This window comes from Salmo trutta, chromosome 21 (assembly GCF_901001165.1).
Source record: "Salmo trutta chromosome 21, fSalTru1.1, whole genome shotgun sequence".
NCBI classification, from domain to species: Eukaryota; Metazoa; Chordata; class Actinopteri; order Salmoniformes; family Salmonidae; genus Salmo; species Salmo trutta.
In genome coordinates, this window is record NC_042977.1 from 7,436,752 (window position 1) to 7,451,012 (window position 14,261).

Sequence of the window (14,261 nt, forward strand, 5' to 3'; positions counted from 1 at the left end):
ACTCCTAGAGAGTCAATGCAGAGCAATGAAGGTTTCACATCTTTCAGAACAAGACATTTCCTCTCCCAAACAGAGCCTTTTTGGTACCTGTTTGTGTTTTCAAGTTCAAAACCTTTATGTCCTCAAATAAGAAAAAAGATGAGACAAAAGCCTTTCCTCTTCTGTACCACAATTCAAGTGAGATGCACTCGAACTCTGTAAATACAGAATTTTCAAAAGGAAGACCACCAAAAAATTTGCAACATTTGATGTTACTTCACCTGTGCTTTAGTCAGTGAGAAAGCCAGGTTGTGTTTGAGATTGACTATATTCCAGTCAGGCTGCACAGTGCACAGTGTTACTCGAATGCACAGATATACTGTGACGAGATCCTGAGGCCCATTATTCTGTCATTCATCCGCCGCCATCAACTCATGTTTCAGCATGATAATGCACAGCCCCATGTTTCAAGGATCTGTACACAATTCCTGGAATCTGTAAATGTCCAACTTCTTCCATGGCCTGCATACTCACCAGACATGTCACCCATTGAGCATGTTTGGGATGCCTTGGATTGACGTGTATAACAACGTGTTCCAGTTCCAGATACTGTTCCAGATACTGACTGTTTTTTTTACCTTTGCATATCTGTATTCCCAGTCATGAAATCCATAGATTAGGGCCTAATGAATGTATTTCTATTGACTGATTTCCTTATATGAACTGTAACTCAGTAAAATCTTTGAAATTGTTGCATGTTGCGTTAATATTTTTGTTCAGTATATATTTGTTTATTTTATTTGTATTTTTAGATATATACAAACTTATACATACGAACAACAACTTAGACTCAAACATCTCATCTGCCCAGACCTGCATGCTCACACCCCCATCCCTAGTGTCTGCATTAGTTTGCCATTTGCATCAATTTGTCTTTCCATGGTCGCCCATGCTATTTCAATATTTCAATAATAAATCATTCGATTTTTCGATTGTGTTAATGATTTCCAAGTTTTTATTACATTTTTGTCAAGATGAGTGATGAGAAGAGAATCGTCAAGCCCATTGGGTATCTCACTACACCACCATATGCCATGTCATGAAATATGCAGACAGACGGATTAAAAGTTTACATTGCAATACTCCTGACAGCCAACTTCCTAGCTTGGACCCACAACTACCGGACTTCATAGCATTCCCAGAAAGCATGGATATGTGCAACTCATTCTACACTTGACATGATTCTGCCATTGTGGTGTAGAATTTGTGAATTGTGTCTCTTGTATAATAAATTCTATACATTAGTTTATACTGGATTAAGCATACATTTTCATAAACTAATTTTGTTAGTTATGCTCCAACTTCCCCTCCATTTTATGGCAACATCAGTTCCTTTTAAGTCTTGGTTCCAATAGTTTATCAGTTGGATATACTCTGGAAGGTTTTGTATATCTTTCCTATCATATGAACATCCTTTTCAGACTCAAATAAGATGCCATGAAGGTTGCTCTGTTTTAAAAAATATATATAATCAACATTTTGTGATATGTAACTTTTAAGTTGCATGTATTTGAAACCATCTACATTGGTCAATCCAAAATTACTTTTTAATTATGTCATGGCAATAAAAGTATTTCCTGTTACCAAGTCATTTACAGACCAAGCACTCTTCTCACCAACCATCATTAGTCTCCATGTGTTTTGTACCCTACATTAGCAGAGCTATAGCTCTAAACAAGCCACGGCACCTTGGATTATTCCCTATTTAGTGCACTACTTTTGACCAGAGCCCTATGGGATTTAATTATTATTCAGTTGAATTTGCTTTTGCTTTACACTGCAAACATTGTTTTTGTGGAGCATTTGAATCCAAATGTGCATTGCCGCAGTTCAAGAAGAATGTTGCTTTGACTTGATTCGATTGAATAGGGCCTGGGATGCTAACACAATGGACCGCAGCTTTCTTCCCAGCAGTACTGAGGAACAATGGCACACAAGAGCTGCTTCAGTCTAGGCTCATGGTTCTCTTTCTCAACATTTCTATGGAAAAATTTGGATATTTTTTGTGACTTTTTGTGATATACTGTACTATTAGCTGATATGAATGAGATTAAATATCAACACGCAGATCACCATGCTTCTTCCAATTGTAGTGCAGGAAATTACAGCCCAAAGTTGGCTTCATTGTAAAAAAAGATCATTCACACAATAAAACGTAATCTTTTTGATGATCTAAATTTGAGTTAAACGTGTTATTAAATACCTACATACAGTAGGTAGCTCCATTCCATAACTCTGTTGGAGGCCAGCTTGACCTGGGTCGTGTTCACTAGGCACCAAAGGGAAGATAAGGGACAAACAGGGAAGGACTATCTGGACCTATCCAATAAGAAACAGATTTTTTTATTTTCCATTTCAAAACTTTTTGCTACGGTGTGCCCTACTAATCACAACCCAGTTAGAAGGGCAACAAGAAAAGGGCTATGCTAGTAGGGATGAAGTATGCCAGGTGGCTACTATACGTTTTTTTTATTTTCTACTTTCATAGTTTGATGCTTTTGTTTCTCCCCGAAATGAAAACTCTGCATGTTTGGAAAGTGACGAAATCACCACCATCTTGAGTGGCCCAATTAATGGAGAGCCTTAACCTCTGATCTCTGCTCAGACTCGGGAGATGAACAATTAAAATTAACTGGTGAGTTGCGGTCAGGGGGGGATGTGTGCCCCGGTGTAGTCAAACTGCAATTGTGTTGGGAGCAGATTTGATTGCCGTCCACACACACACGTACAGTACCTACAAACACGGGCATACACACAGGAGTATGTGTATGTGCGAGAACGCTGTTCCTTTTTCTCCTTGAATGAATACGCTATTGTCTGGTTGGAATATTATCGCAATTTGACGTTAAAAATACCATAAAGATTGATTTTAAACAGCGTTTGACATGCTTCTAAGTACGGTAATGGAACATTTTGACTTTTTGTCTCTGGTTCTGCGCTTGCGCGTTATGCCTTTGGATAAGTGATCTGTACACACGAACAAAACGGAGGTATTTGGACATAAATATGGATTATTTGGAACGAAAACAACATTTCTTGTGGAAGTAGCAGTCCTGGGAGTGCATTCTGACGAAGATCAGCAAAGGTAAGAGAATATTTCTAATACTAATTCTGAGTTTAGGTTGCCCCGAACTTGGTGGGTGTCTGAATAGCTCACCGTGATGGCTGAGCTATGTACTCAGAATATTGAAAAATTTGCTTTCTCCGTAAAGCTATTTTAAAATCTGACACAGCGGTTGCATCCAGGGGTAGTCTATCTATAATTCTTTAAATAATTGTTATATATTTTGTCAACGTTTATGATGAGTATTATTGTAAATTGATGTGCATATTCACCGGACATTTTGGTGGGAATACATTTTCTGAACATCGTGCGCCAATGTAAAATGCTGTTTTTGGATATAAATATGAACTTTATCGAACAAAACATACATGTATTGTGTAACATAATGTCCTAGGAGTGTCATCTGATGAAGATCGTCAAAGGTTAGTGCTTCATTTAGCTGTGTTTTGGGTTTTATTGACACATGTTCTTGCTTGGAAAATGGTTGTGTGATTATTTTTGTTTATGTACTCTCCTAACATAATCTAATGTTTTGCATTCGCTGTAAAGCCTATATGAAATCGGACAATGTGGTTACATCAAGGAGAAGTGTATCTTTAAAATGGTGTAAAATAGTTGTATGTTTGAGGTGGTTGAATTATGACATTTTGTTGTTTTTGAATTTTCCGCCCTGATATTTCACTGGCTGTGTCCCGCAGGTTAGCGTCCCACCTAGCCCATAGAAGTTAAAGAAGGATTTTTAAGCCTTGAGACAACTGAGACTTGGATTGTGTATATGTGCAACTCAATATTAGGAAGGTGTTCCTAATGTTTGGTATACTCAGTGTATATACTTGTTGTACATGTGTACACACATTGACACACACACAAACTATAATTTCAAACAGCATTCAATTTTGGATTACAACAAAATTATATTAGCATTTTTGCATGATACAGTTACACAAAAACCAAATTATTTAACTCATAAAAGCATATGATCCCGCCTCATGTCAAATTTCAACACCTTATTTAATAAAAATTCTTATTGTTTTGCTCACTGTAACCTCAGGGAAGAGTAACAAAAGAGACCTTTTTGGGGATTTTGAATGATAGCTAACTACATCACGACCATTATTAGAAGTATCCAACAGACAACCCAGACATTGTGGTGAAGGTTTACATCACAAAATAATATAATTATGTTTTTCATTAAAAAGGTTTGAACTTACATATGGAGGCGTGTCCAAACTGTCTGTATTAACCACGACAGGGGGAGGGTTCGCCTAAAAAGAGGGGAAAAAAGACCTTAGGACCTCAGGATTGCATGTCCCGAGACATTTCCCAAAGCATTCCCACATATGCCATTTCCATTACACTTGGGGATACAATGTAAATTCATATAGAAATGTATAATAAAATAAAATGTAACGTCTCATATCCACCATACAGAAAGAGAAGGCATCAGTCACTTACTCTCCTCATGTTGCTACAGAAACAAATAAGTAAAAAAGGATAGCGACTGGCTTTCATCAGAGATTACTAGGGCAGAGGAGCATACGTACATTGCATTTTACACTGCGGAATATGCAATGCTGAAGCATAAAGGCTAAATAAATCAAATTAAGTCCTCCAGGCTTGTGTCGGTGGTGCTCACCACTCTCTCTCCCCCCCCCCCCCCGGCTGGCACAAAAATGGGTTGTTTAGAGTCAAAAAGGGAAAGTGTGGAACAATCCATCTCTCGCTCGCTCTGTATGCATCTTTCTCCCTCACTCACTTGTTCTCACTGTAATCTCCTAACTCCATCAAAGCAAACAGTGGAATGGCAGGGATTAAAAAAAAAACATATACAACACAACAAAATTACCAACTACAGAAAAATAAATGACAGGTGCTTGTGGAAGAAAAAAAAAGTCAGAAAAAAAACCTGTGACGTCGGAGGAAGGATGACAGGAGCGGTCTCAGCTGGGATGGGCGAGATTGGGATCACGGGGATTATGGGAGAGGAAGGCGGGGCGGCATCTGTCTGCTAAACAATAGCAGGGGATGGGTCAGAGGTCAGAAAAACAGTGCAACACAGATGAACACCATAGGCTGCTTCCCTAATGGCACCCTATTCCCTACATAGTGCAATACTTTAAATCAGGGCTCCGTTTAAAAGAAGTGAACTAAAAAGGGAATAGGGTGCCATTTGGGACGCAGCCCAAGGGAATGTGGATGTGTGTGGGAGGATGAAAGGATGGAGGTGTGTGTGTGTGTATGTACACAATCTCCAAATCCCAATGGGACAATGAGGCACAGTGGGGGGTTGGCCTCAACAGATGCCCGTTTCGTGCTTATTGAAATGTCAATCTCCAAATGTAGCTAGATGCAATATTAACACCTAAAACAAATCTCACTTTGTGAGGGGTGCTTTTAGGGGTTAAAGAACTCCACAGGCAACTCACAGTGCCTGCTGAAATATAAATGTTGCCAAATTTGATTGTGATGTTGCCTGATTTGATTGTGATTCTTACGGAAGCTGTAGCATTCATCCCAAGCGGGGCACAGAGCATATGATTAAAAGTATTGTGGAGTTGAACTAGCATACACAATGTGTCTCAATGCATCGTTCTCAGAAGAGAAACCCTGTCACGTTATGTAGTAGATCCCCTGCAGTGAACGCATCCAAGTTTCAGTTTCAAGTTTTAATGTCCCATGCACAAGTACAGTAAAATGTCTTTCTTACGAGTTCCAAAGCCAACAATGCAGTAATCAATACACATAGAAGCCCCGTTATCCATGTCAGCAAAAGGTCGAACAGTGTCCTCTAAGATTGTGTCTCATTCTGTGGCAGCAATTGTACTGGGACAGCAAAATAATACATTTCCATACAGGGTTCAACTGTAGCAGCAAGTGATACCTGTCCCATATAACATTATGGATTTTGTATAACAGTGGGTACATCTGTTGCTCTGAGGGAAGTTGCCAGTCTTTTTCTTGTATTATGGCATTGTACCCTTCTGTTACATTTCCGTCAGTGAAGACATCAGGAGGCTTTCCCAATGTGAATCAATAAACACCCTTGTGACCCGATTCACTCAATACCTTGTGACTCACCACAAACCCGACTGAAATTATTCAATGATGATTCATGGATTTCATTCAAAAGGAATTAAAGACCAAGTGCAGTCAAAAAGGTGATTTTCATGTGTTTTAAATACATTTCCATGCTATGAAGTTGGAATACTACTTTGAAATGTTTTAAATTATGATAATGCCCTTTTAGCAACAATTTCTTTTAATAAAAAAATAATTTCAGCCCATTATGGTGGGATGGAGTTTTGGCCTGCCTGGTGACATCACCAGGCGGTAAATTAGTTAATAGACCAAACCTTATTACAAGCAGGATTCATTCATACACAATCAGTTGCAAGCTATTCACATACGGTTCTATACTAACTTGAGACAACTCAAATGTTCCCACAAATCTTCCATTGACATCGATACATGTGAAAGTTCAAATTGCGAGCCAGCAACTGAAGTAGTAAGGACTCAGTCCAGTCACCTTAATTATGTAAGAGATCCATCTCATGAAGCCTGCTGTATGAGGTAAGTGTAGCAGTATTTGGATATAGAGGCTTAATTGTTGTTGTGCTGCTGCCGTTGTCGCAGCAAGATCCTATTGGAAAACAGCGCTGGAGCGAAAGTGCTAAAATTAGCCCACATTGACAACATTGATCCGCAAGCCCTACTTTCAGAACTCATGCTTCAAAATCCTACAATAGGGCTTAATTACTGAAAATGAATACAAACTCTCTCCATAATACGACGTACAAAAGAGCAGAGATTAGATTTCAATTGAATAAGATTGACAAGCCGTGAAATAACAACAATAGGAGTGTTAGGAAACAGTATCTTCTATATTTAGCAATTTTTTCATCTTTATTGACTGATTATTCTGAATCATTGAGCCAAAAACACTGTTTAGACCTTGCCATTGTAGAAGACAATCCTCAGACGAGAAGAACATTCAAGTACGGACAGACAACCACTTCTCCACACTGATCAGACCCAGACAAACCTAACAGAATGTCTTTGTACAGTATCCCCAATTCCTAGTGCACTGGATAACTATACTGCATATAGATTCCCCATGCAGACATTAAGTCTGTTTCTCCCTTTTGCAGCCTCAAAGATTCATATTTGCCTTTATGAAACAAGGATATGCAGCTCTTCCAAAAAAATACAAAATGCTTAGCAAAGCTGGGAACACCTGACTCAATAACTTGCAAGATATCGTTGACACAACATTTGTCAAGTACAAATTGGGAAACTTACAGCAGCACTGCTGAGGGAGACATACCTTCTCAAAGTACACTGTATCGTGCAAGATATCCTTGACACATTTGTCAAATAAAAATGGAGAAAGCAACCACTGCTGGGAAAGGAGGTAAGACGTACCTGCTCAAAGGAGAACGGAACCCATGGGACCCGAGACCCGAGACCCATGTCGGGCCTGAGGGTGCCACCGATACCTCCAATGACTTTGGCCGTGCTCTTGGTGGGGCTCTTCTTGACGCTGTCTCGGAGGTTGATGAAGCGGCTCCTGGCTTTGCACGATGCCGGGAGCGTGCAGGAGGTAAAGGTGGCCAGGGACGAGTGAGCTGGCAGATGTTGAGCTGGCGGATGTTGAGGTGGCCGGTAAGGCTGATGCTGTAGCTGTTGTTGCTGTAGTTGTTGTTGCTGCATTTGTTGTTTCTGCTGGTGTATTTGTTGTTGCTGCATTTGATGATGCTGCAATTGTTGCTGCTGCATTTGCTGGTGCTGCATGTGCTCTTGCTGCTGCATTTGTTGTTGCTGGTGCAGCTCGATGGCGTGCTGCCTTTGAAGGGGGTGCAGGTGAGCGAGGGACTCCTGGAGGTTCAGGTTGACCCGCGGTTGACAGGATACCTTGCCTGGGCCCCTCTCGCCACTACCATTCGGGGCCTTGGAGCCGTATTCGTGCATCGGGTAATACGTAGTCATTTTCTGAAACCGAGCAGAGGATGTGGAACTGAAGTTTCCCGGTTGGAGAATGAGATGAAGAGTCTCGAGGATGACGGATCTTTCGTTGCTGCTCGGGAGTGGAATTGTTCCTGTTAAGCTTCGTGCTGGCAACAGACAAAACCCAATCCTATTTCTCGGGGTTCAGCCCCCTCAACCATCTCCATCACTGCCTTGTTTCAATACTCCCTCTCCCTCAATAGTTCTCTTAACTTGCACATTCACCCCTCCCTCTACAGTATCTTGCTCTCTTCCTATTACTCACACCCTCTCATCTCCTCGCATTCTCATGCCAATTAATAGGCTCCAGTGAGCGTGGCACATGTCATAGCAGGGGGGGCCCTCTCCTGGCATGAATAATCAATGTCGCCCCCGGGTTCGGATACACAGCCATATATGTCGTCGTCAGCAGCCCGGGAATGCGACGAGGAGTCCCTGTTGCAAGCAGGGGGGAAGGGATCCATAGCATTCATTTACATTTCATAAAAGCACCTGCTGTGGCTGGTAACTTTAGTGAAATGTGACATACACTACCATTCAAATGTTTTTGGTCATTTAGAAATGTCCTTGTTTTTGAAAGAAAGCACATTTTTTGTGCATCAAAATAATATCAAATTGATCAGAAATACAGTGTAGACATTGTCAATGTTGTAAATGACTATTGTAGCTGGAAACGGCTGATTTTTTAATGGAATATCTACATAGGCCTATTATGAGCAACCATCACTCCCGTGTTCCAATGGCACATTGAGTTAGCTAATCCACGTTTATCATTTGAAAAGGTTAATTGATTATTAGAAAACCCTTTTGCAATTATATAAGCACAGCTGAAAACTGTTGTCCTGATTAAAGAAGCAATAAAACTGGAGTTCTTCAGACTAGTTGAGTATCTGGAGCATCAGCATTTGTGGGTTCGATTACAGGCTCAAAATGGCCAGAAACAAATACCTTTCTTCTGAAACTCGTCAGCCTCGTTTCCAGCTACAATCGTCATTTACAACATTAATGTCTACACTGTATTTCTGATAAATTTGATGTTATTTTAATGGACAAAAAAATGTGCCTTTCTTTCAAAAACAAGGTTATTTCTAAGTGACCCCAAACTTTTGAACGGTAGTGTACATAAATAAGATGTTCTTGAAACTGCTCAAGCTCAGGTTTTGGGATCTAGTCTTTATGGTCTTGTAATACAACATCCAATTTTTAGGGAGGGCTCCTTTTTTAAACTGCATTAAATAGATAAGTGTTTGTTGTAATCGTTTGGCTGGGTAAGTAGAGAAGAGCTATTTCAGCATGATCACAATCCAACATAATCCATCTTCTGTATCTCAAAACACAGCTGTTTTGATAAATGTAATCCTCAATTGGTTAAAGCCAAATTCAATTTCAATATTTTTAGTTTGTGTTCTTCTAATTTTTTGTAATTCCTCCTCCAAATTATGTTTGTGTAGGTTGCTAATCCTTTTAGTTTTAGAATGAAGAAGCATGGGATTTGCTTATGGGATTCCTGCCAGTGATGAGACTCAAAACATACCCTTTGATTTTAACAGTGCAGTGATTGTTTGAAAAAACATGTACAGAGATCCTGAGTGTGACCCTTTGACTTGGCAAGTTCAATTTTTATTGGTTGCATAGGTGGGAGCTGAAAACTCAAGACGATCACTTTACTCAAAACATTCTATTTTGGGGGCAGCTAAAACCATGAGTTGGTAAAACAGTAGCCTAAAGCCCATTAATATCCTGATTCCTGCTTGAAAGTGTCTGCCCTGCTCTATTGCGCTCCGAGTAAAGGGAGAGAAGAATAGGGAGACTAATTTGTTCTGATTGTACAATGTTTAAAAAAAGGTTTTGAAAGCAACTACTGTTGTGGCTGTTGGAGATGAGGGTCTCAGCTTTCTGTAAGTATTACATGTATAACACAACTCTCAAAATAGACTGTTTTAACTCCATGTTTCCCAAAGTATCTGGTGTACAGTGCCTTCAGAAAGTATTCACACCCCTTGATTTTTTTCCACATTTAGTTGCGTTAAAGCCTGAATTTAAAATGGATTAAATTGCAATTGTTTTGTCACTGGCCTACACACAATACCCCATTATGTCAAAATGTTTACAAATGATTTAAAAATGAAAAGCTGAAATGTCTTGAGTCAATAAGTATTCAACCACTTTGTTATGGCAAGCCTAAATAGGTTCAGGAGTACAAATGTGCCTAACAAGTCACATGGACTCACTGTGTGTGCGATAATAGTGTTTAACATGATTTTTCAATGACTACCTCAATCTCTGTACCACACACATACAATTAATTACCTGTAAGGTCCCTCAGTCGAGCAGTAAATATCCCTTTGAGCATGGTGGTTATTAATTACAATTATGGATGGTTTATCAATACACCCAGTCACTACAAAGTTACAGGCGTCGTTCCTAACTCAAGGATTTCACCATAAGGCCAATGGTGAATTTAAACCAGTTCGAGTTTAATGGCTGTGATAGGACAAAACTGAGGATGGATCAACATTGTGGTTATGCCACAAAACTAACCAAATTGAAAGAAAAGAAAAACGCATGTACAGAAAAAAAATATTCCAAAACACGCAACCTGTTTGCAACAAGGCACTAAATTAATACTGACAAGCATAGTGTTGGTATAGTGGTGGCTGCATCATGTTATGTGTATGCTTGTAATCGTTAAGGCTGGGGAGTTTTTCAGGATACATTTTTTTTTACTGTATGGTGCTAAACACAGGCAAAATCCTAAAAGAAAACCTGGTTCAGCTTTTCACCAGACACTGGGAGGTGAATTCACATTTCAGCAGGACAATAACCTAAAACACAAGGTCAAATCTACACTGGAGTTGCTTACCAAGAAGAGAGTGAATGTGCCTGAGTTACAGTTTTGACTTGAATCTGCTTGAAAATCTATGGCAAGAGCTGAAAATGGTTGTCAGGCAATGATCAACAACCAATTTGACAGAGCTTGAGGAATTTAAAAAATAATAAAATGGGCAAATGTCACACAATCCAGGTGTGCAAAGCTCTTAGACACTTACCCAGAAAGACTCACAGCTGTAAACGCTGCCAAAGGTGCTTCTACAAAGTATTGACTCAGGGGTATGAAAACTTATGTCAATGAGTTATTTCTGTATTCCATTTTCAATAAACGTGCAAAATGTTCAAAAAATATGTTTTCACTTTGTCATTATGGGTTAGTGTGTGTAGATGGGTGATATTTTTTTTCTTTTAATCCATTTTGAAATCAGGCTGTAACAACAAAATGTGGGGTAAATCAAAGGGTATGAATATTTTCTGAAGGCGCTATATGTATACATGTGTGTATGCGGACATATGCAGCCTTTACATTCTGTAAATTATGAATGGATGGAATTGTTTATAGGGAAAAAAGGGAAGGGCTAAGAATAACCCACATAGCGTTGACATGACAACTACAGCTCTGCCGTTGGACTGAGGCCTGATTTCATAAGTGGATTTACATGGAGCAAGCAAGCCGCAGGACTGACGGAGCTTGGTGGGGGAGAAGAGCTTTCAGACCCACCCTCTTTAGCATTCAGAGCTGGTGCTGTCCTTTGCTGCACACAAACGCCAATATATCCTTGGCATCTAAAATTGTATCTATAGGTGTCTATAAACCATCTATATGTCCATACACACACACACATACATAATATATATATATATATATATACACACACACACACACACACACATACCAATATAGTGGGCCTTTGTAATGACCCAGCCCAAATAGAAGCTACTGCTGTGCTCCATCCACAAACCAATATAAACGTATATGTGTAACAGCCTCTTCATGCACATTCTGATGGCAGAGACAGGCTTTAATCATTTATTGATAGGAATACATGTATCAATACACTGCGGTTTGTAACGCTTTGCTAACTGTATACATGATTAAAGTGATTATCCTAAATACATGACTACATTAATGGGACACATCTTATGTTATTCTGAACACATAGCCCTGTAGCTGGATGATAATTGTATGTTAATCGCACATACTGTAATAAAAGACTCAGTTTGACATTGTCAATTAGCCTACTGTGCTTCGATATCCATTATGAAGAACTCAAATCAACAGAAAGACACTTTAGCCTTTCTGTGACATGAAGACAGCCATGGGTTGTCTAATCTAAAACATGAAGTTTCATAAAATGAAAAGTACAATGCCAAATTACGCTGGGGATCTGCTGGGGAGGATTAGGGTTAGTGCCCCTTCAACTCTGATGTCAAAGCAGTGCATCTTCAGCACCATCTACAGGCAACGCATTGGAACACATTTGTGCAGCTTTTGAATAATGAATGATATTAACCTGTTAGGGCTAGGGGGCAGTATTTACACGGCCGGATAAAAAACGTACCCGATTTAATCTGGTTACTACTCCTACCCAGTAACTAGAATATGCATATAATTATTGGCTTTGAATGGAAAACACTCTAAAGTTTCTAAAACTGTTTGAATGGTGTCTGTGAGTATAACAGAACTCATATGGCAGGCAAAAAACCTGAGAAGATTCCTTACAGGAAGTGCCCTCTCTGACAAGATCTTGTTCTTCTTGTCTCTGTTTATTGAAGACTGAGGATCTTTGCTGTAACGTGACACTTCCTACGGCTCCCATAGGCTCTCAGAGCCCGGGAAAAAGCTGAATGATATCGAGGCAGCCCCAGGCTGAAACACATTTGCGCTTTTGGCAAGTGGCCGATAAGAGGATAATGGGCTTAGGCGCGTGCACGAGTCGACCCCGTGCTTTATTTTCTTTCGTCTATTTACCTAAACGCAGATTCCAGGTCGGAATATTATCGCTTTTTTACGAGAAAAATGGCATAAAAATTGATTTTAAACAGCGGTTGACATGCTTCGAAGTACGGTAATGGAATATTTACAATTCTTTTGTCACAAATGCGCCGTGCTCGTAACCCTTATTTCCCCTTTCGGATAGTGTCTTGAAAGCACGAACAAAACGCCGCTGTTTGGATATAACAATGGATTATTTGGGACCAAACCAACATTTGTTATTGAAGTAGAAGTCCTGGGAGTGCATTCTGACGAAGAACACCAAAGGTAATCAAACTTTTCTAATAGTAAATCGGAGTTTGGTGAAGGCTAAACTTGCTGGGTGTCTAAATAGCTAGCCCTGTGATGCCGGGCTATCTACTTAGAATATTGCAAAATGTGCTTTCACCAAAAAGCTATTTTAAAATCGGACATATCGAGTGCATAGAGGAGTTCTGTATCTATAATTCTTAAAATAATTGTTATGCTTTTTGTGAACGTTTATCGTGAGTAATTTAGTAAATTGTTAGTAAATTCGCCGGTATGCTAGTTCTGAACGTCACATGCTAATGTAAAAAGCTGGTTTTTGATATAAATAAGAACTTGATTGAACAAAACATGCATGTATTGTATAACCTAATGTCCTAGGTGTGTCATCTGATGAAGATCATCAAAGGTTAGTGCTGCATTTAGCTGTCTTCTGGGTTTTTGTGACATTATATGCTAGCTTGAAAAATTGGTGTCTGATTATTTCTGGCTGGGTACTCTGCTGACAATCTAATGTTTTGCTTTCGTTGTAAAGCCTTTTTGAAATCGGAGAGTGTGGTTAGATTAACGAGAGTCTTGTCTTTAAAATGCTGTAAAATAGTCATATGTTTGAGAAATTGAAGTAATAGCATTTCTAAGGTATTTGAATAACGCACCACAGGATTCCACTGGCTGTTACGTAGGTGGGACGATTTGATGCCACCTACCCTAGAGAGGTTAAGACGTGACATCCACCTAACCCAACACTGCTGAGAAAACCCTTCGGCACACTGTTAGTTGACCATAGCTGACCATTGTCCAGAAACCACCAAAAAAGTACTGAATTATACTCAACATTCAATTCTGATAGGACCTTTGGTGCTTTAAACCTCAACTTCTCCCAAACTATTTAGCTACTGCTGTTAACCTCTCTTGGGTAGGGGGCAGTATTTTCATGTCCGGATAAAAAACATACCCGATTTAATCTGGTTATTACTCCTGCCCAGAAACTAGAATATGCATATAATCGTTTGATTTGGATAGAAAATACCCTAAAGTTTCTAAAACTGTTTGAATGGTGTCTGTGAGTATAACAGAAAT

At 39.5% G+C, this 14,261-nt stretch overlaps 1 protein-coding gene across 19 annotated transcripts in view; it reads right to left on the bottom strand.

Annotated features, from left to right (window-relative positions):
• LOC115156587 (disks large homolog 1) overlaps positions 1–14,261 on the bottom strand; it is a 285,164-nt gene that overhangs the window by 136,384 nt on the left and 134,519 nt on the right. For 13 of the 19 annotated variants that reach the window (XM_029704074.1, XM_029704072.1, XM_029704071.1 and 10 more), the window contains 2 exons: positions 5,010–5,111; positions 4,315–4,368 (listed from right to left, as the gene is read on the bottom strand). In XM_029704074.1, coding sequence (XP_029559934.1) covers positions 4,315–4,368; positions 5,010–5,111 — 156 coding nt within the window. Of the gene's footprint in view, positions 1–4,314; positions 4,369–5,009; positions 5,112–7,525; positions 8,664–14,261 lie in introns of those variants that run through there. The other 6 variants (XM_029704079.1, XM_029704077.1, XM_029704076.1 and 3 more) reach the window with 3 other exon arrangements.